The sequence below is a fragment of the Capra hircus genome, chromosome 3 (genome assembly GCF_001704415.2).
Source record: "Capra hircus breed San Clemente chromosome 3, ASM170441v1, whole genome shotgun sequence".
NCBI classification, from domain to species: Eukaryota; Metazoa; Chordata; class Mammalia; order Artiodactyla; family Bovidae; genus Capra; species Capra hircus.
In genome coordinates, this window is record NC_030810.1 from 25290492 (window position 1) to 25316890 (window position 26399).

At 36.2% G+C, this 26399-nt stretch overlaps 1 protein-coding gene across 1 annotated transcript in view; it reads right to left on the bottom strand.

The window, feature by feature from the left end:
• The window catches only part of FAF1 (Fas associated factor 1), a 478462-nt gene that overhangs the window by 296145 nt on the left and 155918 nt on the right, over nucleotides 1-26399 (bottom strand). The window contains exons 5-6 of the mRNA XM_005678443.3: nucleotides 9499-9590; nucleotides 1640-1731 (exon numbers count right to left, since the gene is read on the bottom strand). Of these exons, the coding sequence (XP_005678500.1) occupies nucleotides 1640-1731; nucleotides 9499-9590 (184 nt within the window). The remainder of the gene's footprint in view (nucleotides 1-1639; nucleotides 1732-9498; nucleotides 9591-26399) is intronic.

Consider the following 26399-nt stretch of genomic DNA (forward strand, 5'->3'; position numbering starts at 1 on the left):
TAGCCTAAAACAAACCATTAACAGACTATCAGATACAATTATATCAGATTTAACTTTGTTCAGTTCAGTGATTTCTACTTTGGTAAAGTGAAATTTACTTTTCTTTTTGATACTATCTACCTGTGATGGTATGAGCTATTAGAAATACACATTTTGTTTTCTTCCCCACACAGAGCTCCTAAAATCTTTGCAATTTTTTAAGTAATAAGAGTGATACTAAGGAGCTTCTATCCTGGTTGTCAGGAGAACCAACCTCATGATTAGAGGGTTAGAATGTTTAACTACCTCTCCCTCCCACCCTACTCTGTGCAGAAGAGAGGAGCTAGAGGTTGGGCTAATTACTAGTAGCCCGTGATTCAATCAATCATGCCTATGTGGTGAATCTCCATAAAAAATTCTACTTGAAGAGCTCTGGAGAGCTTCCAGGTTGGTAAAAAAGAAAGCGTCCATGTGCTGGCAGGGGGGCACACCTTAAACATTACAAGCACTCCTCTGCTCGAGACCCTTCCAGATCTCATTCTATATATCTCTTCATCTGGCTGTTCATTTAAAATACGTTTTACAATAAATTGGTAATAGTACATAGAGCATTTCTGAGTTCTATGAGCCATTCTCTCACAAATTATCGAACACAGAAGGGAGTGGTGGGAACCTCCAATCCACAGCCAGTTGGTCAGAAGCACAGGTGACAACCTATACCTGCAATTGGATCTGATATGGGGCAGTCTTATGGAGCTGAGTCCTGAACTTGTGGGATCTAATGCTATCTCCAGTTAAGTAGTATCAGAATTTTGTTAAACTGAAGAATATCCAGCAGGTGTTGAAGACTTGGCGGGTAGGAGACACATTTGTTGGCTAGTACTATTCCATGGGTAGTACAGTAAAGAAAACAGGATGTTTTTTCTTTCACTACACTAATAATAAAGATAGTGGTGGGGAAAAATTTGACAATATTTGAAGTTTAGAGACACCAGGTTGTATTAAATTTAAAAAAAAGAAAATGGGCAAAAAATTGTAAAAATCTAAGAACAACTTAAACACAGTTCCAGAAGGATACTGTGCTCAGGAAAATTATGACTCTATTACTAGCTTAATGATTCACTTTAGATCTGGTTGCTTCATTAGGCAATAATAATATAATATATAATTAAATATTGAAATCATTTGATCATTCTATAAATATACTGAGTTTCACTGTAAAAACTAAAAAAAGAATGACTCTCTTCCAAAAAGAAAGAAAATATTAAAAATTTTATATCAATGTATTTCAAGCTGCATTCTCCAGAGCACAAGAAATTTCCTCAAAGATATACTGCTTCAGCCATGGGAGAAACTAGAGTTCCAGTTACTCATTCTCTTCCCTCCCTCCCATTCTTCCCTTCAAACAGAGAAGTACCATTTATGACTCTTTTATTATATAACAAAGTTTTGCTAGCTTTTCTTTGTAAAAAGATTCCATCACTAAAATCAAACAAATAAACACTCCAAACCAAATAGTTTGAAACTTTATATAGTTAATAGTTGTTAGTAAGCTAAAACTTCAACAAGCTTTGATTTAATTTTGATATTTATACACAGCTTAAAGAAATTTAACAATCACACTTTTCATTTCCTAATCCAGGAAAAGTAAACATCTTACCCAGCATGACTAGATGATGAAGGTGGCGGCAAATCTGGTGTAAGGACATAAAGACTGTTGTTTTTTGGCAAGTGTAGTGATTTTAAGACCGTCTGAAAAAGAAAAAGAACAAAACAGAAAATAACTATTGATTGTGCATTATTCTTTTCCTATAATTCTTAGAAAATTATTGCCATTGCAGCTTGACTTTTCATCTTCTGACAATTTCCTAAATAGGATAATATAGAACTATTGAATCCAAATAAATTTGTTTCTCCCATGTATTAGTTAGCATAAATCTGAGTATTAAAATAAAAATTCTTTAGCTCACAAAGAGATACAAATATACACAGTTATATACACAGTTGAAGACTATTAATTACTTCATTGAAGAAGCATAATCTGGCAACTAATATCTACTTCATTCAGGACCATTATAGCAAAAATTAGCAAGTTATGTTTGCAGAGATCATTAGACCTAGAAAAGATGATAGAGAATATCTTAAATCAAAGATTTTATAAATGAGGAGCTATAGCCTAGGAAATGAAAAGAGTTGGATGAGGTCTCTACTAAGTGTTACCTAGGTTACTTAACTCTTCCTCCAGATAATCATCATGTGTGTGTGTGTGCTCAGTAGTGTCCAACTTTTTGGGACCCCACAGACAGTAGCCTGCCAGGCTCCATGGGACCTGAGATTCCCCAGGCAAGAACCCTGGAGTGGGTTGCCCTTTCCTTCTCCAGGAGATCTTCTCATCCCAATGATCAACCCATGACTCTTGCATCTCCTGCACTGGCAGGTAGATTCTTTACCACTGTACCACATGGATGACTAAAAAACAACATTTTAACATGAAAGTCAATGCTGAAGGTTCTTCAGAGAGGAAGGACTGGAAATGGAAAAGAGGAGCAATGAGGATACATATTTTAACAGTTAGTCCAGTAGTATAATGGCTACTTCAGTTCAGTTCAGTCGCTCAGTCATGTCCAACCATTTGCAACCCTATGAACCGCAGGACGCCAGGCTTCCCTCTCCATCACCAACTCCCAGAGTCCACCCAAACCCATGTCCATCGAGTTGGTGATGACATCCAACCATCTCATCCTCTGTTGCCCCCTTCTCCTCCTGCCTTCAATCTTTCCCAGCATCAGGGTCTTCTCAAATGAGTCAGCTCTTCGCATTAGGTGGCCAAAGTACTGGAGTTTCAGCTTCAACATCAGTCCTTCCAATGAACACACAGGACTGATTTCCTTTAGGATGGACTGGTTGGATCTCCTTGCAGTCCAAGGGACTCTCAAGAGTCTTCTCCAACACCACAGTTCAAAAGCATCAATTCTTTGGCGCTCAGCTTTCTTTATAGTCCAACTCTCACATCCATACATGACCACAGGAAAAACCATAGCCTTGACTAGATGGACCTTGTTGACAAAGTAGTGTCTCTGCTTTTTAATATGCTGCCTAACTTGTTCATAACTTTCCTTCCAAGGAGTAAGCATCTTTTAATTTCATGGCTGCAGTCACCACCTGCAGTGATTTTGGAGCCCAGAAAAATAAAGTCAGCTACTGTTTCCAATGTTTCCCCATCTATTTCCCATGAAGTGATGGGACCAGATGCCATGATCTTAGTTTTCTGAATGTTGAGCTTTAAGCCAACTTTTTCACTCTCCTCTTTCCCTTTCATTAAGAGGCTCTTTAGTTCTTCTTCACTTTCTGCTATAAGGGTGGTGTCATCTGCATATCTGAGGTTATTGATATTTCTTCCAGCAACCTTGTTTCCAGCTTGTGCTTTCTCCAGGCCAGCGTTTCTCATGATGTACTCTGCTAAGTTACTTCAGTCGTGTCTGATTCTGTGTGACCCCATAGATGGCAGCCCACCAGGCTCCCCCTTCCCTGGGATTCTCCTGGCAAGAACATTGGAGTGGGTTGCCATGTCCTTCTCCAATGCATGAAAGTAAAAAGTGAAAGTGAACTCACTCAGTCGTGTCCGACTCTTAGCGACCCCACGGACTGCAGCCTACCAGGCTCCTCTGTCCACGGGATTTTCTAGGCAAGAGTACTGGAGTGGGATGCCATCGCCTTCTCCACATGATGTACTCTGCATATAAGTTAAATAAGCAGGGTGACAATATATAGCCTTGACGTACTCCTTTTCCTATTTGGAACCAGTCTGTTGTTCCATGTCTAGTTCTAACTGTTGCTTCCTGACCTGTATACAGGTTTCTCAAGAGGCAGATCAAGTGGTCTGGTATTCCCATCTTTTTCAGAGAAAAGCAATTAAAACTGAGAATCCTCCAAAGAAACAATATCCTCAGGAAGGTAGATTTCAATCAGAGGTAGATGGTGAAGAGAATGTGTAGGCAAGAGGTTGGCAATAGAAGGAATTTTGCTAATGATGAAATTAGTCCCACAGGGCTCAGGAAAAAATTTTCAAGCAGTGGAGAGCAAAATGAAGAGAGACAGATATGGGCTGTACAGAGGCTATGGAGATTTAAATGAGGAATAATCTGGGAATCTGAGACTCTTGCGGTGACTGGCATAAACAGTATAAAAGGGATAATGAAACTGGTTCTGGTTGAATCAAAGCAAATAATAATGTCAAGGCTGAAAATATTGGAAAGAAATGTGGAGTAGATATCTAGGAATCACTTTTAACCCTGTATATGAAACAGGGACACCTGGGGAGAGCTGATCTTATCCTAGCATATAACCTAATGAATTTATTCTTGACCCTCCATGAGAGTACCCATCTTTCTTACTAAAGGCAGAGTCTTCCTTCACAAGCTTTGGGACTTATTCTTATATTTGTCATCCCTTAAGCCTTACTCATTATTTGCAATATATTCTGACATCCTTTATACTATTTCCTTTTCTTTAAATGCTAGATATAACCAACTCAATTAACTTCGCAACTCACTAATGATTTGTGACCCATGGTTTGAAAAAAACACTGTAATAGACAATTAATCGTAACTTCACAATCATCCAGGAAGCCTTAAAGTTCTGAATCTTTTTGTCAAATATATGCAAGTTATTCTGAAATGGATCTGCGTTATCTTGCAAGAGTTAACATGCAAACAAACAAAAATATGGCATACAAACACAGGAAAGTTACTTTTACCATTTTTTATCTTTCATTATTTTACTTTGATGATTACTGATAACAGCTTGGTCTTCCACTTGATCTTTATTGTCACTTTACCATTCCTGATCCAAAGATTTTCCAATAAATCTTTCTTCTCAAAGCACATATGATATGATTAAATATACTTTAAGTAGGTCAGTCATACCACAAACATTTATTTGATGCTTATTATATCAGGCATTGGATATCTAATGATGAAAGAAACACCATTTTTTATGGTGTCGTGATAGAAAATGCTGGGATGGGAGCTATTTTACAAAATACAAACATCTATTAAGAAAGTACCGTTTAAGCTGAGACTTGAAGGATGAAAAAATTACCCATGTGAAGAACTGAGGGTAAAGCATTCCAGGCAGCTAAACAGCATCTGTCAGATAAAGATGTAAACAGCTCGAGCATTTTAGAAGAATTGAAAGGTTCTATGATCACAGCTTAGAAAGTGAAGGTATGAAAGGTTGAAGATGAGGTTGTAGAGGTGAATATAGGGTAAATAATATACCTTTTAAACCACAGTGAATAGATTGAATTTTATTCAAAGTGCAATAAAAAGTTATACTTTACCAGGAGAGTGATATAATTTATGTTTTTAAAGAAACACTGTCACTCCTCTGTGGAGAATGCATAGGAAGAATCCCCCCCAAAAAAGCTGAAAAAACAATAATGAAGCTATTACACTGGCCCAGGCAAGATATGCTAACAGCATGGATTAGGCCGTGCAATAACAATACTGTAAAGTGGCTATGGTTGAGACATATTTTGAAAACAGAGTCTATAGGACTTACTAAGGATTAGGTACTTTTGAAAGTTTTTCTAAATTATTTTATTGAGGAACTCCCTGGCAATCCAGTGCCTAGGACTCAGTGCTTTTACTGCCATGACCCAGGATCAGTCCCTGGTTGAAGAATTAAGATCGTGCAAGCTGCAGAGCATGGCCAATTAATTTATTTATTAAAATTTATTTTACTGAAGTATAGTTGATATACAATGTGCTGAGTCAGTTTCCGAGGATTAGGTGTTTTTCAAATGGGAAAAGATTAATACCCACATTTTTGGATTTAGCAGTGGTAATATGGTTCTGCCATTTATTGGGGAAGACTGGTAGAAAAATGGCATCGGAAGGAAAATCAAAAGTTCCATTTTAAATATGTTAAGCTAAAAATGCCAATAAAATATGCAAGAATAAAACTGAACTACCAATTTGGTTATATGAATTCACAGACATATAACCTAGCAATACACATTTGGGAGCAATCAGAAAATTAATGGCATAGAAATAGGAAATATCACTTAGGGAGAAGAGCACATAAACAGTCAGCCCTCTGTATCCATAGGTTCCACACCCAAGGATGGAAAATACTCGTAAAAATAAAAATTCCAGAAGCTCCAAAAAGCAAAACTTGAATTTGCCACACATCAGCAACTATTTACATAGCATTTACATTGTATTACATATTGTAAGTTATCTAGAGATGATTTAAAGCATACAGAGGATGTATAGGTTATATGCAAATGTGATGCCATTTTATATAAGGGGCTGACTTCATTTTTCTGGGCTCCAAAATAACTGCAGAGGGTGATTGCAGCCATGAAATTAAAAGATGCTTACTCCTTGGAAGGAAAGTTATGACCAACCTAAACAGCATATTCAAAAGCAGAGACATTACTTTGTCAGCAAAGGTCCATCTAGTCAAGGCTATGGTTTTTCCAGTGGTCATGTATGGATGTGAGAGTTGGACTATAAAGAAAGCTGAGCATCGAAGAATTGATGCTTTTGAACTGTGGTGTTGGAGAAGACTCTTGAGTGTCCCATGGACTACAAGAAGACCCAACCAGTCCATCCTAAAGGAGATCAGTTCTGGGTATTCACTGGAAGGACTGATGCTGAAGCTGAAACTCTAATACTTTGGACACCTGATGCGAAGAGCTAACTCATTGGAAAAGACCCTGATGCTGGGAGGGATTGGGGGCAGGAGGAGAAGGGGACGACAGAGGATAAGATGGTTGGATGGCATCACCGACTCAACAGACATGGGTTTGGGTGGACTCCTGGAGTTGGTGATGGACAGCAAGGCCTGGTGTGTTGCGGTTCGTGGGGTCGCAGAGTCGGACATGACTGAGCAACTGACCTGAACTGAACTTGAGCATCCATAGATTCTGGTGTGAGGGGGGAGATGCTGGAACCAATCTCTTATGGCTACTGAGAAACAACTTATCAGAACACACTGCTTTAAGAACATTTTGAAAGTGTGTAGCTTTCTTTTTACAAGCTACCAAAAATGCCAGGTAGGTAATTCATATCCATGGGTTTCCCAATAAACGAATGGATAAATGATACAGCTATGTAAACTAATGCATTTTGTTGTTTTATTTCTACCAAGGTTGTTGGTTTACTCAGTCAACACTTCTTTTTATTCTTAAATCTACGTTTTAATTAGAACAGCCATAAAGGACCAGGTGACAGTCAACTATACCCTGTGCAAAAATTCAGCCTACTACTTAACTTTTGTCAAGCCAAGCATGTCCTGTCAGCCAAGCATGGTTTTTGCATTTTTAAATGTTTGAAAACAAATCAAAAGAAGAGTAGTGTCTGACATGTGAAATTATATAAAATGAAAATTTCTATGTCCACAAATATTGATTTAATCCAACAGTCATGCTCACTGGTTCTTATATGGTCTAAAGTTATTTTCATCTATGATAGCAGAACTGAGTGGTTGCAACAGAGATTCCATGGTCCACAAAGCCTAAAATATTAACTACCTCGCTCAGTACAGAAAAAGTGAACTAACTCCTAATAATGTTGTTGTTCAGTCGCTCAATCATGTCCAATTCTTTGGGACCCGTGGAGTGCAGCATACCAGGCTTAGCTGTCCTTCATCATCTCTGGAGTTTGCTCAAACTCATGTCCACTGAGTCGATGATGCCATCCAATCATCTCATCCTCTGTTGCCCCCCTCTCCACCTGCCTTCAATCTTTCCCTGCATCAAGGTCTTTTCCAATTAGTTGGTTCTTCACATTAGGTGGCCAAAGTATTAGAGTTTCAGTTTCAGCATCAGTCCTTCCAATGAAAACTGATTTCCTTTAGGATGGACTGGTTTGATCTCCATGCAGTCAAAGGGACTCTCAAGAGCCTTCTCCAACACCACAGTTCAAAAGTATCAATTCTTCGATGCTTAGCTTTCTTTATGGTCCAACTCTCACATCCGTGCATGACTACCAGAAAACACAGCTTTGACTAGACGGATCTTTGTCGGCAAAGTGATGTCTCTGCTTTTTAATATGCTGTCTAGGTTGTCATAGCTTTTTTTCCAAAGAGCAAGCATCTTTTAATTTCATGGCTGCAGTCACCATCTGTAGTGATTCTGGAGCCCAAGAAAATAAAGTCTGTCACTCTTTCCACTGCTTCCCCATCTATTTGCCCTGAAGTGGCGGGACTGGATGTTACGACCTTAGTTTTGTGAATGTTGAGTTTTAAATCTGCTTTCTTACTCTCCTCTCTCACCTTTATCAAGAGGCTCTTTAATTCCTCTTAGCTTTCTGCCATTAGGGTAGTGTTATCTACATATCTGAAGTTATTGATATTATAATAATAATATAGCACATCACTAATTTTTACTTAAATTTATAAGTATCTTGCCAACCTGAAATTCCTATAAATAACTTAATAAAGCACTCAGAGTATCTCCATGTATCAAATGAACTCACATACAAATATTTATAAGCACAATGTCTACCAGAAGCTATTGACAGAGAGCTGAACCTAAAGTTGAAGATTTTAAGTTCATGCCTGGTATTTAAATATCAACTCATTAACTAGTGTGAAAAGATTTAGTTATTTCTATTTCAAACACCTAAAACTTTAGTTAACTCATTTCTTTCCATCTGACTCACTCTGCCAGAAAAAAGAATGTGCCTGAGGCTGCAAATGGGTGCTTGAGAATAGCAACTACTAGCTTAAAATTGCAACATTTTGTGTAAACTCTTAAAATATAACTCATCCATGCACCTGACCCTATCCACCTAACAAAGAAGTATTCTTACCATTTAAATTTTCTAAGTTAAAAATATTTCCTATTACCTTTTTGTTTCATATAAATACTTGATATAAATATATGTGGGCTTCCCTGGTGGCTCAGATGGTAAAGAATCCACCTGCACTGCAGGAGCCCTCGGTTCCTGCAATGCAAGGTTCAATCCCTGGGTTGGGACAATCCCCTGGAGAAGGGAATAGCTCCCCACTCCAGTATTCTTGCCTGGAGAATTGCAAGGACAGAAGAGCCTGGTGGGCTACTACAGTCCATGAGGTTGCAAAGAGTTGGAAACAACTGAGTGTCTAAACACTCACTTTCATAAATGTATATAAACTGAGTATGACTTCTTTCAGGCCAACAAGTAACTGTTTAGAAAATTATTATTCCAAGGCAATTACTGACATCATATGAGGTTTGAGAAAAGGATAAAATGCTCTCAGAAAAAGATGTCAAGTTGACTTCTATAAAATACTTATAAATAGGAAAAATATGCCAAAGAGTGATTTCACTTATATACCTAACAAATGTTGCTGATTAACTATGAAATGTTTTAACTTGAAAAACACTGTTTGCTGTATTCTTAAACTAAGTTACTATTACCAAATCTCCATCTATCATATGTAACAACATTAACAAAAAACAATTTTATACTTTAGTCAATAGCATAACTTAATTTTCTTTTATTTCTAGGTAATTACGAAACTCACACTGTCTTCCACGTCTCCAGTCTTCCAGCCTTTTAACAGCATTTTAGACACAGGTATCTGAAGTTCATTTTCTAAAATCTGTTTAATTTCTCCTGTACAAATAAGAAGAGACCAGATATTAATAACAAAATAATACAATCAACATTTATTCATATCCAAAGCTAGTACTAATATTAGGCATATGGTTCTCAAGTCAATGACATTTGTTTCATGAATGAATATGAAAAATTTCAATAGGCCAAACTTCAAATCTTGATCATACAACATGATGCCCCTTTGAAGAAGTGAAGTTTCAACATTATAATAAAAAACTTATTAATTAAGCAGTTTTTTTTTTAAAAAGAAACAGATATCAGTGATGGGGTTTTGAATAGAAACAATCTACTTCAAACCAACCAACAGACCAATATGTGATCAGCATATGGTGGGAGTAGTCAGTAAAGTATAAAACTTGAAGCATTAGAGTATAAGGAAAGCAAACTGTGCAATGCAATTTGGGGTTGAAGTCTTAGCTTAAAGAAATAAAATAACTTGTCTATTCTTAGTTTTTCTATCTGTAAAATGGGGAATAATACTGCCTATCTTATCTACCTCTAAGGTTCAAGGATAAGAGGAGACAACATCCATGAAAGTAGCTGGAAAAAAATAAAACAACCAAAGCATATAATCTAGAAGACAATTAAAACTGTCTTGAAAAGGAACAGAATTTAAGAAAAGAAAAAAAAAGTTATGTTGGATCAACTAGAGAAGGCTTTGTGAGACAGATGAGACTTCAACTCAAGTTTCAATTGTAGCTGGATTAAAACCAAGCATGAAGTATATTAGGGTTGTAAAGGAGAATCAAATCAAAGGAAAGGATATACTACTCGGTGAAAAAAAATACCAAAAGGTAAAAGCAAAAGTGAAAATGCTGCTAATGAGAAACAGTAAGGAAACACAATTTTTCCAGCATGCTACAAAGTACTTTTCAAGAATCAAGTCTACTTATTAATTAACCAGCTTATTTCTGGTTCTACAGATCATTAAATCAGAATGTACAAATATTTCATGTATATGCTTTTATTAGATTGGTTAGTCTATAATTTTAGGTTAATATGTAATGCAATTCCATTTATAATAAGTGATTGAACACTGCAGAAAATGATCATACTATACATTAAAAGAAAAATAATTCCATGCTGATAAAGGAGAAGAAGGAAGGTGGAGCTTACCCTACACAAGTTCTATGGAATCACAGTGGTCTAGGTAAGCAATGGTACAATCAAACCCTTCATGGTCTTCAGTTCAGTCAGTTCAGTTGCTCAGTCATGTCCAACTCTTGGCAACCCTAAGAACCACAGCACACCAGGCCTCCCTGTCCATCATCAACTCCCGGAGTTCACCCAAACTCATGTCCATTGAGTCGGTGATGCCATCCAACCATCTCATTCTCTGTTGTCCCTTTCTCCTCCTGCCTTCAATCCCTCCCAGCTCTTCTCAAATGAGTTAGCTCTTCGCATCAGGTGGCCAAAGTATTGGAGTTTCAGCTTCAACATCAGTTCTTCCAATGAACACCCAGGACTGATCTCCTTTAGGATGGACTGGTTGGATCTCCTTGCAGTCCAAGGGACTCTCAAGAGTCTTCTCCAACACCACAGTTCAAAAGCATCAATTCTTCGGCACTCAGCTTTCTTTATAGTCCAACTCTCACATCCGTACATAACTACTGGGAAAGTGTCCTTAGTGACTTTTTTTTTTTTTTTTTTTTTGCTTTCCTAAGAAAATTCCTATCTGGGCACTTTGGATAGTGATTAAACATCATAAAAAGAATTCTGATTCAACATTATATTTTAGAAGCACAAAATACATCAGCTTTGACCTTCAAAAATATCACTGTTGAGAAAGGATTGTTCTCTTCATGGAAATAAGAGAAAGGTGAGCCATATTTCTTATGTGATTGTGATTGTGTTACGTCACCTGGTTGTGTTCAACTCTTTGCAATCCTATAGACTGCAGCCCACCAGGCTCCTCTGTCCATGGAATTCTCTAGGCAAGGATACTGGAGTAGGTTGCCATTCTCTTCTCCAGGGGAGCTTCCTGACCCATGGATTGAACCCAGGTCTCCTACATTACAGGCAGATGGCACTGCCACTACAGTACCCCTATATGTGAAAACTGATGATATGTAGATTTCATCAAGGAACACTCCACTGACTGCCAAGCATATATGAGATACAGGTTTAATATCCAAAATATATAAAGAACTCACATAACTCAATAACCAAAAGCCCCTAAGTAATCAAACTAAAACTGAACTGATTAGACATCTTTCCAAAGAAGACAATAAATGGCCAACAGGTACATGAAAAGATGCTCAATATCACTGAACACTAGGGAAATACAAACAAAAAGCCATAATGTGGTATCATCTCATATCTGTTAGAATGGCTACCATAGAAAAGACAAGAGATAAATGATGGTGAGGATATGAAGAAAAGAGAACCATTGTGGGGTTGCTTCCTTTTATTCATACTTTGCTGGGAGTGTAATTACTTAAATTTTTTTTAAATAAATGAAATTTTAAATGTTTTCTAGTCACTAAGTCGTGCCTTTTCAACCCCGAGGACTGTAGCCTGCCAGGCTCCTCTGTCCATGGCGTTTCCTGGTCAAGATTACTAGAATGCATTGCCATTTCCTTCTCCAGGAGATCTTCCCGACCCAGGGATTGAACCTGCATCTCCTTTATTGGTGGTGGATGCTTTACCACTGAGCCACCAGAGAAGCCAAATATTGTTGTTAAATATTGTTGTCAATGCTTTTGACAAGCCAAATATTGTTGTCAAATGTTTTTCCCTCCAGCTATTAAAATGATCAATAGATTTTCTCTCATTCATTGTACTAATATGGTGAATTAATAATGGATTATATATAAACTGTTAAACAAGCCTTGTATTCCTGAGTAAAGCCCACTTGATCATGAGGTATCATTATGCTGCTGCTTCTGCTGCTAAGCCGCTCCAGTCATGTCCGACTCTGTGCGACCCCATAGACGGCAGCCCACCGGGCTCCCTTGTCCCTGGGATTTTCTAGGCAAGAATACTGGAGTGGGTTGCCATTTCTTTTTCCAATGCATGAAAGTGAAAAGTCAAAGTGAAGCCACTTCAGTTGTGTCTGACTCTTCGCGACCCCATGGACTGCAGCCTACTAGGCTCCTCCGTCCATGGGATTTTCCAGGCAAGAGTACTGCAGTGGGGTGCCATTGCCTTCTCCAAGGTATCATACATATTTATATATTGTGTTACATTTAATGAGTTCAATTTATAAATATTTATAAAGGATTTCTGCCTCTAGACTGTAAGAAATATCAGTCTATAATAGTTTCCTTTTCCTATAATGTCTTTGTCTGATTTTATCAGGGTTAATGCTGATTACATAAAATAAATTAGGTAATACTTCATCTTTCACTATTTATGAATGATTTCTAACACTTCTTCCTTAAATATTAGACAGACTTTACCAGTGAATCCATCTGGGCTTGGGAGTTCGCTTTTTTTTGGAGGAGGAGGAAGGGGGGAAGGGAGCGGGGAAGGGAGCAGGGAAGGGAGCAGGGAAGGCTGTGATTGTTATAGCTTTATATATCAGATGTAGAGCAATTAAGATTTTAAATTTTTTCTCTGTCAGTTGTGGTAACTTACACCTTTAAAATAATTTTTCTAGCTTTTAAAGTGTTTTATGTAACTTCCAAGTTTTCTAGCATGAATCTATTTTAATGTTGCCTTATAATCCATTTAATGTTTGTAGGTACCTCTCATTCTCAATATGTTTAACTTGTGTTTTCTCTCTTGTTCTTACTAACATTAGCAAGAGAATTACCACCTTTATTGATGGTCTCAAAAAGAAAAAAAAAGCTTTAGGTTGTGTTCATTTAGTTCATTTTCTCTATAATGTTTATCCATTTTCTGCTTTATTGATTTCTATGCCTGTGTCTATGTATATATAAGTTTTTCCTTTCATACTTACTTAGGGTTCGACTAGCTCTTTTCAAAAACATTTAAGTTTTATTATGATTGGTAAAAACAAAATACACATATTCATAATCTATAATTTGTTAAGTTTTAACAAATATATAAAGCAGTGAAACCATCATCATCATCAAGATTATGAATTTATTCAGCAATCCCATAAAGTTTTCTTATATACCTTGTTAACTCTTCCACACTATCCCTTTCTGTATCCCCAGGGAACCAGTGATTTGATTTTGGTCATTATGAATTGGTTCAAATTATCTAAAATTTTAGATAAAAGGAATTTCAGAATATACTTTTAAAATACGGCTTTCATTCAAAATACATTGTTTAAGATTCTTCCACACTGTTACATGTAATGACAATCTGTTTCTTTTATTACTAAATAGCATTCCATTGTATGAATATAAAACAATTTGTCTATCCATTCACTGACTTATGGATATTTGTTGTTTTCCACAGTTTGAGGCTACAAATAAATATTTGAGGTTACAAATAACATACGTGTCTTTGATGGGACATGATTTCATTTCTCTCGGGTAAATACCTATGAGAAGAATGGTCAGTGTATTTTTAACTCTGTAGGAAAGAGTCAAACACTTTTCCAAACTGGTTTTTACTGTGATGTCTTCAAATTCACTAATGTTTTCTTCTTCAATGTCTAATCTTCTGTTAATACCACTTTATGTTTTTCATCTCAGACATCATGGTCTTAACCTCTAGACATTTGATTTGGGCTATTTTACATTTTCAGTCATTTATGATTTGAAATTTTTTCTCTTTCTGAACCTAAGTAACAGTTATAATAATTGTTTTAATGTCCTTATTTGCTAATTCCAACATCTATGTCAATTCCGGGTTGTTTTGTTTAACTGATTTTTCTTTATGGGCCAGGCTTTCCTCTTTCTTGTATGCTTGGTAATCTTTATTGGATGCCAGACACTGTGAATTTTACCTCAATAGGTGCTAAATATTTTCTTATTTCTATAAATATACTTGAGCTTTATTTTGGGAGGCAGTTACTTGAAAATAGTTCTGTCCTTTTGAGTCTTTGCTTTTAAGATGTTGTACCACATGAGCAGTATTTAAGACTAATCTTGACATTACTAAGACAAGAGCCTTCTTAGTACAGTTAACTCTTAAACAACACAGGTTTGAACTATGAGGGTTCACTTATACATGGATTATTTTTCAACAGTAAACACTACAGTATTATACAATTTGCAGTTGGTTGAATTAGTGGATGAGGTACTACAGATAGAGAGGAAAAGGATATACAGAGAGTTGACTCTAAGTTATACGTGGATTTTAAGTAGTACAAAGGGTTGGTGCCCCTAACCCCTGAGTTGTTCAAGAATCAACTGTACTCCATCCAAAGCCTCATGAATTATGAGGTTTTCTAGTCCAGTTGGTAAATGTATATTTGGTTCTCAAAAGCAGAAGGGTGGGGTGGGGTGGGGACACTTTTCTTGTTTCTCAAGTGGAAGCTTTGATCATTGCTTTCAGAACTTTCTTCTTATATAAATAAGCATGTGAACTGTAAATTTCCCTTCCATACCACTTTGTCAGCATAAAACAAATGTTGATATGCGATGTTTCCATCATAACTAAAAATATTTTCTAATTTCCTTTGTGATTTCTTTGCTGATCCTTAGTTTACTTAGAGATATGTTAATTACCTCCAGTATTCTTGTCTGGAGAATCCCATGGACAAAGAAGCCTGGCAGGCAAGAGCCCATAGGGTCCCAGACAGTTGGACATGACTGAAGCAACTTACAATGCACACTTAACTTGTATGTTAATTACCAAATGTATCAGAATTTTCAAGTTTCCTTTTATTTCTATTTTAATTCCACTGAGTCAGAGAACACACCTCACATGACTTTTTAAGTCACTTTGGTTCACTTTCTGTGACTTCTTTCATGGCAGAGTGTTTTTTTTTAACCTTAACGAATGTAGCAAATACAGGTGAAAAGAATATAAATTTTCCTACGGTTATGAGAGGGCTTCCCAAGTGGCTCAGTGGTAAAAGAATCCACCTGCAGTGTAGGAGACCTAGGTTTGATCCCTGGGTCGGGAAGATTCCCTGGAGAAGGAAATGGCAACTCACTCCAGTATGCTTGCCTGAAAAACTCCAGGCACAGAAAAAGCCTGGTGGGCTATAGTCCATGTGGTAGCAAAGAGTTGGACATGAGTAAGTGACTGAGCATGCATGTATGCATGGTTTTAAGAAGAATTGTATCTATTTCAAGTAAGTCAAATTGGTTGATACACTATTCATATTTTCTATCTAGTGTTTTGAACATTACTATGAGAAAGGAGTGTTTTTATGCCCAATTACAACTGTAGTTTTTTTCCTTTTCTCACTGCAGTTCTAGTGATTAGTTTTTAGTACACAGACTTTCAAAGTTGTTATTATATATGACCACATTTAGGATACTTATGTCTTTAGGATTAATTGACATTTTCATCATTATGAAGTGTCCCCATTTAGCCTTCATAATAGTACTTGCACAGAATTTTAGTTCATTTAGTATTAACATAATATGTGATTAATAGAACCCATATATTGGTTACTATTTTCTTATTTATATTTCAATCTTATACTTTCTATTTAAAGTAGATTTCTTATACATATATAATTGGTTTTTCTTTGTTACACAGTCTCACAATCTCTACATTCTCATAAGGATGTGAAGATAATTATCTATATGCTTATTATTTGTTTTCTATTTGTCTTGATTTTTATTTATCATCTTTCTCTACCTTCATTTGCAAATATTGAATATTTTAGGTATTTTCATTTCATTTCAACCCTTGACTTAATTACTTTTATGTGTGTTTCATTGTTTTAGGGACGGTCTAGGGTTTACAATATGCATATTCAATTTCACACAGTCCATCTTCAAATAACACAGGACTTGTCTGACAAAAGCATACTTCCATTCCTCTTTCCTGTTGTTTGTGTTCTTTCCATACCTTTACATCTATAAAGTCAATTATCTTTTAAAGAAATTTAAACATAAGAAAAATATACTCATATTTTTACCATACCTCTTCGTTTCTTTGCGTTAATCTAGTTTCCTATCAGGTATCATTTTCTCCAGCTTGAGGAATTTACTTCGATAGTTTAATAGCTCTCGTAGCTTTTGTATGAAAAATAAAGTCTTAACTTAGTTTTCATTTCTGAAAGATACTTTTGTTGAATATAGCATTCCAGGTTGACATTTTATTTCTTTGGCACTTAGAAACATCATTACATTGTCTCCTGGCTTTCACTGCTTCTATTACGAACAGTGTAGTCATTATTTTGAAGGCTTCCCAGTGGTTCAGTGGTAAAGAATCTGCCTGCCAATGCAGGAGATGTAAAGACGGGGATTCAATACCTGGGTCAGGAAGATCCCCTGGAGTAGGAAATGGTAACCCAATCCAGTATTCTTGCCTGGAAAACTCCATGGACAGAGGAGCCTAGCAGGCTCAATGAATGTCTGTATTTAATGGTTTGCCTCTAAGGAGTGAAGTTTATTTTGATGGGTCCTTAAATTTCATGCATATCAGGTTGATCCATTTGAGACTTCTTTACAAAACTATTTTGGTGGATCTAAAGCAGTGATTCTCCAAAGTATAATTCATAATTTTGGAGAATTTCTTGACAATGTATAAAATTAATGATTACTATGTTGAAAAGCATTATCTAAATTCTATCCCTGTTAGTTACTAAACCAATTTACTGGCCCTCTCTGAGACTCAAATTCCACATTAATCAAAAAAAAAAGCTAAGAATGCATTTCATATCAATGTCACCTGTTACCATTTTTTAATGAAAAAAAAAAAATTAACACGGCACCAAAAAGTAAGAACTGCCCCTATAGAAAACTGAGACTTAGTCTCCCAGTAACACAAGAAAATCAAACCTGTCATCTAGAAAATGAGAAATAATATATCATGTGACTTTCTCTCAAGCACAAATCTCAAAAGTGAATTTTTGCCTCCTTTGTTCAAATTACATTTTTTTGTAATGTCAGAAATCTTCCAGTGCCTCTATTCATTTGCTTAAACACTATAAGCCATCAACACCTACAAACATTTGTTTCACCTATGGAACTGCTCTTTTGAAAAAAATCAGACTAAGATTCTGTAGCAGAAGCAGCATATTACACATTAGATATTCAGGGCTAGACAGGACCCAGCTCAGAGGCTTTTTAAAATCATCCTGGGATACAACTTACCCATGAACAACTTAGTAAGTTAATGGCAAAACCTACACGGCAATGTTCCATTGCTTTTCCCTATATACATTTTCACCTCAGATATTCAAAGATGCAGTCCTTGTATATCTTGCTGCTCAAACATACGAATTTAAACAAAAAGATCACTACTGTAATACCTATAGTTATCAACAGAATTATAAATGTGACAACTTAAGAGTCTGAGACAAGAGGGTTCCAGAAAATGCTACTCCGTTTTCGGTTATTTACAGTATATCACTGGGTCCTACAGGATTTGAGACCACACCCAACAATGCACACAAAATACTGTACTAGATTGTTCTAAAGGCCAATGTTCAATTGTGTCTGTAAGATTAAAAGTCCTTTTTTCCTAAACATTTTTTTTGTTTGTTTAGTTGCTAAATCATGTCTCTTTGTGACCCCATAGACTGTAGCACACTAGGCTTCCCTGTACTTCACTATTTCCCAGAGATTGCTCAAACTCATGTCCACTGAGTTGATGATGCCATCCGACGATCTCATCCTCTGTTGCCCCCTTCTCTTCCTGCCCTCAAATTTTTCCCAGCATGAGGGTCTTTTCCAGTCAGTAGGCTCTCTGTATCAGGTAGCCAGAGTACTGGAACTTCAGCTTTAGCCTTAGTCCTTCCAATGAATATTCAGGGTTGAGTTCCTTTAGGACTGGCTAGCTTGATCTCCTTCCTGTCCAAAGGACTCTCAAGAGTCTTCTCCAGCACCACAATTCCAAAGCATTAATTCTTCAGCACTCAGACTTCTTTATGATCCAACTCACATCTGTACAGGACTATTGGAAAAACCATAGCTTTGACTATGCAGACCTTGGTTGGTAAAGTGACGTCTCTGCTTTTTAATACACAGTCTGGTTTCCCAAGGAGCAAGCGCCTTTTAATTTTGTGGCTGCAGTCACTATCCACAGTGATTCTGGACCCCAAGAAAATAAAGTCTGTCACTGTTTCCACTGTTTCCCCATCTACTCGCCATAAAGTAATGGGACCAGATGCCATGATCTTTGTTTTTCTAATGTTGAGTTTTAAGCCAGCTTTTTCATTCTTGTCTTTCACCCTCATCAAGGGGCTCTTTAGTTCCTCTTCAGTTCAGTTCAGTCACTCAGTTGTGTCCAACTCTGCAATCCCGTGGACTGCAGCACGCCAGACTTCCCTGCCCAATACCAACTCCTGGAGACTACTCAAACTCATGTCCATCACGTCAGTGATGCCATCCAACCATCTAATCCTCTGTCATCCCCTTCTCCTCCTGCCTTCAATCTTTCCCAGTTATCAGAGTCTTTTCAAATGAGCCAATTCTTCACATCAGGTGGCCAACGTACTAGAGTTTCAGCTTCAGCATCAGTCTTTCCAATGAATATTCAGGACTGATTTTCTTTAGGATGGACTGGTTGGATCTCCTTGCAGTCCAAGGGACTCTCAAGAGTCTTCTCCAACACCACAGTTCAAAAGCATCAATTCTTCAGCACTCAGCTTTCTTTACAGTCCAGTTCTCACATCCATATATGACTACTGTCTAGTCAAAGCTATGGTTTTTCCAGTAGCTACGCATGGATGTATGGATGTGGGAGTTCCTCTTCACTTTCTGCCATTAGAGTGGTATCATCTGCATATCTGAGGTTATTGATATTCCTCCCAGCAATCTTTATTCCAGCTTATGATTCATCCAGCACAGCATTTTACATGATGTACTCTGCATATGAATTAAATAAGCAGGGTGACGTTATATAGCCTTGAGGTATTCCTTTCCTAGTTTGAACCAGTTTGTTGTTCCATGTCCGGTTCTATTACTCCTAAACATAAATGTTCCATTAATTCTAACAGAAGCCTAATATTATAACTAGAAGGGGAGTATTCAAAATAACTTTACTATGAGCAAAAATTCCAGTCATTTGGGAAGCATAATGATCAATAATGACTGTCAATTTTCATTAGCAACTGTGTCTTCTGTTTACCTCTTTGCTTCTTATACCATTGAACCTTTACCCAAATAAAGATACCATCCATAAAGCAGAATTATTTTAAGTTCAGTGGAGTACAGACTGGGCTAAAAGTCAAAAGACAGTGACTGGCTGTTCTGGAGTCTGCTACTAACTACCATGGCAGAGTAACCTCCCTAAGCTTTAAGTTCACATACCTGTAAAATAAAGCAGCTAGGTTAAATGCCCTCTAAGGGCTTTTCCAATCCTAAAACCTCATGTTCATATTACAGCCAATATGCGTTAAGCACTTGGGAAATACAAAAAATGAAAGATACGTCAGGATGAGAAGAGCTTCCTAACCACAAACAGAAAGAAAAGCTATAAAGGAAAAGTCCATTGTCGTAAAAATAAAAAAAAACCTCCGTGTCTCCAAAAGCACAATAAAATGAAAACGTAAATGAGGAAAATATTTGCAAAACATGTAATGAATAGGTAATTTCATTAATATATAAGAAGTTCTTATAAATTTTTAAAAATGTTAAGGAAGTCACAGTAAAACATATAAGCTTACGTAGAAAAGAGCCAATAAACCAAGTATATTAATTAATTAAAAATTTAAAAAATTGAACTAAAAACATAAAATTTTTATTTCCAAACCGACAAGATTTTTTTTCTTTTTTACTGTAATAAAATATTCAAACCAAATGTACCATTTTAAAGTATACAGTTCAGTGACATTAAATACATTCACATTATGTAACTACAACCACTACCCATCTACAGACTGTTTCATCAATCCACAATGCAACTCTTTATCCATTAAATAACTCCCCATTCCCACCCCCTCTCAGCCCATAATAACCACTATTCTACTTGCTGAAATTTGACCATTATAAGTACCTCTTATAAGTGGAATAACATGTATTTGTCCTTTTCTGCATCTGGCTTATGAAACATTTAGCCTAATGTCTTCAAAATTCAGCCATGTTGTAGTAAATAGCAGAATTTTGTTTCTCTGTAAAGTTGAACAATATTCTGCTCTATCTACATACCACATTTTGCTTATCCATTCATCAGTCGACAAGTCAGTTGGGTTGCTTCCACTTTTTGTTCTGCTTTTCTGTAAAAGCTCCTATTTTCTATTATTTGGGATATATACTCAGAAGTGGAACTGGTAGATTATGTGATAATTCTATGTTTAATTTTTTAGAGAACTGACATACTATTTCCCCAGAAGCTGTACCATTTTGCATTCCTACCAACAATGCACAACACTTCCAATTTCTTCATACCCACAAAAAAGCAGATTTTAAAGCATCAAAGTGCCAACATTTGTTACTTTTTGTTTGGTTGGAGTAATTTTTTATATATATAACAGTCATTTTAATGGGCATGAAGTGGTATCTCATTGTGGTTTTGATATCCACTTCCTTAATGATTCATGATGTTCTGTATCATCTCATGTGCCTACCAGTCACCTGTATCTTATTTGGCGAAATACCTATTCAAGTCCCTTTACTTATTTTAAAAAATTACTGTGATATAATTGACATATAACATAGTATAAGTGTAACATATACATGTGCTGATTTGATATATTTATATACTGAAATACAATTAGAATTAGCTCTATAACATCACATGGTTTTTTGTAGTAGGAACTACTTTAATTGGTTTTTTGTTGTTGTTGTTAAGTCACAGGGGTTCTTTATATTCTGGATACTAATCCCTTATCAGATATATGATTCACAAATATTTCTGCCATACTGTAAGTTGCCTTTTTACTCTATGGACATTGTTCTTTCCTGCATAACTTCTTAATTTTGATTAGGTCTGATTCACTTGCTTTTTCTTTTGTTCCTGTGCTTTGGTGTCATGAATAATAAATTGTTCCCAAACCCCCTGTCATAAAGCTTTTTCCCTACGTTTTCTAAGAGTTTTATAGTCTCAGTTCTAATGCTGAAGTCTTAGTGAGAATTCTGTTTTTTTTTAATATCACAAACTACTGGCAAGACTACAAATTAGTATACTGTTGATGGTAATTTAAAATAAGATTTCTCTAAAGAGTAATCTGGTAGACTATATCTAAAACTTTTAAAGTGTGTATCACCTCTCATGCAGAAGTACACCTCTAGGCATCTTTACGAAGAAAAAATATCACTGAGGTTCAACAAAGTTCACTATAACATATAACAGTGAAAGATCAAGAATGAGGTGAGCTCAAAATAACCAGCAAAAGTAAAATGGTATAATAAATCATAGTACAGGTTTTAAAAATTATATGACTCAATGGTATTTTAAAATATAGAAAATGACCATGATGTAATATTGCAAGTAAAAAAAAAAAAAAAGCAGCTTTTAATGCATCAAACATAGTCTATCTCAATTTTGTAAAATATTTATTTATACAAAAGACATAGAATGAAACTGGGAATAAATGCAGCAAAATGTTAACTGTAGTTAAAAGTAGAATTACTGGCAATTTTTACTTTTTTCATACTTTTATTCAATTCATAAATGTTCTACAATCAACATTGGAACAGGAATATGGTTGGAAATGAATTATTTCAAAACAGAGCAAGGCAATTTCTATCCCAGGATTCAAGAAAGAGGAGACAAAGAAACTAGTATCTATTGAAAGACTTTCTTCTAAGTGCCAAATTTCAACCACGTATATTGAATAGTAATAGGAACTTGTTACTTTTTCAAACAAGAAAATCTAGCAGTAGAGCAAAGAATTAAAAAGGAAACAGAAGAGAGGAAAGCTATTAACCAAGGGTATTAAAACAGCAAGATAAGAAATGGTAAAAGAAGGCATAAACTATTTATGGTGAAAATGGAAAAGGTGATGCACGAGACAGTAAGCTGAAAAAGACTCTTTAGCAGTGTTTCTTAAGATGTAGTTCTTCAATTTCATCAGAATAACCTACTATTTGTTTCTAAAAATGCATATTTGTGGGCTCTACCTTGTTACAGAATTAGAATCTAAATCTATGGGATGTAACCAGGATTTATACATTTAATCAACCCCCATCCCCTTTCCAAGATAAAATTAGTAACATTCTTATGGAATTTAATAACTAGTAGAACCTGAAGATGACAGGGATGAAGCAACAGAAGAAATGGTTGAGCTATCAAGAATGCTGGTACCAGCTCCATGTTGCTATAGACTCTTCATAATCCACAGCCTTGCCACACAACTGATGCTTTATACTTACTTTACCCTAACAAGCACTTCTGCCTAAAGTCGGTTGCTTTCCATCATACTACCTAACCGCTTAATTTGTTCTTTAGGGAGTATACTTTATTAACCTCTGAAGCTGTTTACCTTAAAACTTAATAAGCATTTTAATGTCAATCCTATCCTTAAGGGACTAGAAGAGCACTTGAAGGCATACAATGAAATCAGAACCAGGTATTTACAAGGTAAAGAAAGCAGTAGGGCTAGAAAGGTAGGATAAGACCAGATAATAAAGGGTATATGTTTCCATACAAACTATGAAATTATTTGTTCTAGTTCTGTGGAAAATACCATCGGTAGCTTGATAGGGTTTGCAGTGAATGTGTATATTGCTTTGGGTAGTACACCCATTTTCACTATATTGATTCTTCCAATCTATGAACATGGTATATTTCTCCATTTATTTGTGTCATCCTTGATTTCTTTCAACAGTGTAGAGACTCCTTTAAAAACTGGAAATAGAACTGCCATATGACCCAGCAATCCCAGTGCTGAGCACACATACTGAGGAAACCAAAACTGAATGAGACACATGTACCCCAATGTTTATTGCAGCACTGTTTACAATAGCTATGACATGGAAGCAACCTAGATGTCCATCAGCAGACGAATAAGGAAGTTGTGGTACACATACACAATGGGCTATTTCTCAGCTATTAAAAAAAAAAAACAACACACATTTGAGTCAATTCTAATGAGGTGGATGAAACTGGAGCCTATTATACAGAGTGAAGTAAGTCGGAAAGAAAAGAGACATAGACATAAAGAACAGACTATTGGACTATGTGGGAGAAGGCGAGGCTGAGATGATATGAGAGAATAGCACTGAAGCATGTATATTACCATATGTAAAACAGATGACCAGTGCAAGTTCGATGCATGAAGCATGGCACTCAAAGTCAGTGCTCTGGGACAATCCAAAGTGATGGGGTGGAGAGGGAGGTAGGAGAGGGGTTCAAGATGGGTAGGGTGGGGTGGTGGGCAGAGCGCACATATGCGCCTGTGGCTGATTCATGCTGATGTGTGACGGGGGCCTCCAGAAACCCCTGGAGTGAAGTGACTGTCCTCCAATTAAAATAAATAAATAAATTTTTTTTTAAAAAAGGGTATATGTATGCTAGGCTAATGCACTAGAACTTAACTGCAGTTAATCTCTTAACTCCGGATCTGATTTTTTTCACTAGTTTTACCTTTTCAGAAAGTTATATAAATGAAATTATAAAGATTTCCTCCTGTATCTGGCTCCTTTTACATAGCACAATATTTGAGATTCAACCATGCTGTAACCAGCATCAGCAGTTTATTCCTTTTTATTGCTAAACAGTATTCCATTACATTGTTGTACCACAAGCTGTTTACTTATCAGTTGATGGACAACTGAGGTATTTCCTGTTTGGGGTTATTATGACTAAAGCTTCACTGAACATTCATGTACAAGTCTTTGTGGGGCAATGTTTTCATTTCTCTTGAGTAAATATCTAGAAATATAATCACTAGGTCGTACGGGTAAGTATGTTCTAATTGATAAGATTCTATTGTATCATACCAAACTACAAAATGTTTTTTCAAAACTGTATCATTTTGCATTCCCACAGCAATACATGAAAATTTTAGTTGCTCTGCCTCCATGTCACCCTTTGGCATTCAGTCTTTCTAATTTTAACCATTCTAATAGTTGTCTGGTTGTTTCTCATGATTTTAGTTTTCACTTTCCTAATAACTAACAGTACTGAATTATTTTCATGAGATTATGTTCTACCTCTCCAACAAAAAATATTTTTTAAGATTATTTTTTACCTATGTATTCTTTGATAAAGTGTTTGATAGACTCGTTTGCCCATGTTTTATGGGCTGTTTATCTTCCTCAGATTGAATTTTGAGAGGGCTTCCCTTGTGGCTCAGCTTGTAAAGAATCTGCCTGCAATGTGGGAGACCTGGGTTCAATCCCTGGATTGGGAAGATCTCCTGGAGAAGGGAAAGGCTGCCCACTCTGGTATTCTGGCCTGGATAATTCCATGGACTGAGTCCATGGGGTCGCAAAGAGTCGGACACAACTGAGTGACTCACTTTCATTTTAGATATCCCAGATATAAAACCTTTATAAGGCATGTGTTTTGCAAATATTTTCTTCCAATATTCTTCAGCTTGCCTTTTCATTTCTTTAAAGAATATCTTTCAAAGATCAGAGTGTGTGTAATTTTGATAAAGTTCAATATTTCAAATTTTCCTTTAGATTTGTGTTTTTTCTGTCCTAGGGAGCAAGGGGAACTTGGCCTAGCCCAGAGTCACAATGATCTTCTTTCAGAAATTTTACAGTTTTAGCTCTTATATTTAGGTCTGTACACTATTTTGGGTTAATTTTTCTATGTGGTATAAGGGTAACATGGAGGTGATGCTAATGTGGCTGCCTTTTTTTTTTTTTAAATTTCAATGTCCAAATAGTACCAACTCCACTTGTTGAAAAAATTATCACTAAAATGAATTAACTTATAAAGTTGTAAAAATCTGACTGACCAAGTACATGTAGGTCTATTTCTTGACTTTATTCTGTATCAATGACCTATCTATCTTTGTTGCCAATACCATACTGACATGGTTACTATTTTTAAATGAGTCTTAAAGTTAGGTGGTATAAAGCTAAAAATGTTTGATTTTTTTCAAAATTCTTTTGACTATTCTATACCATTTGCATTTCAATATAAATATTAGAAAAAACTTGTCAGTATCTATTTTTTGTAGCTTGAATTTTTACTGGAATTGCACTGATTCTATAGATTCATATGAGAAAAAGGAAGCTTTATTGAGTCTTCCAGTTCATGAATGTAATATATCTCTCCTCTATTTGTTTAGGTTTTTAACTCATCAGGAATGTTTTATAGTTTTTCATTAGAGGCCTTACATATATTTTGTTATAGTTACCCTAGAAGGTGAAAGTGTTAGTCCCTCAGCCATGTCCAACTCTTCTGAGCCCCCATGGACTGGCCTGCCAGGCTTCTCTGTCCATGCAATTCTTCAGGTAAGAATACTGGAGTGAATAGTCATTCCCTTCTCCAGGGGATCTTCCTGACTCAGGGATCAAACCCCCATCTTCTGCACTGAGGCAGATTCTTTACCATCTAAGCCACTAGGAAAGTCCTAAGTCTTTTTAAAAATATTTTTATAATATAAAATATGTTTTTAATAACAGTTTAGTTTCCAATTGTTTGCTGCTAGCATGAAGAAATGGAGAAGGAAATGGCAACCCACTCCAGTATTCCTGCCTGGAGAAACCCAGGGATGGGGGAGCCTGGTGGGCTGCCATCTATGGGGTTGCACAGAGTTGGATGTGACTGAAGCAACTTAGCAGCAGCAGCATAAAGAAATACAATCAATCTTTTATATATTTACTTTGTATCTTGTTGACCATAGGAATTTCAATTATTAGCTCTAGTATGTATTTTGTAGATTATCTGGGGCTTTCAACATAGATTATTATGTCATTT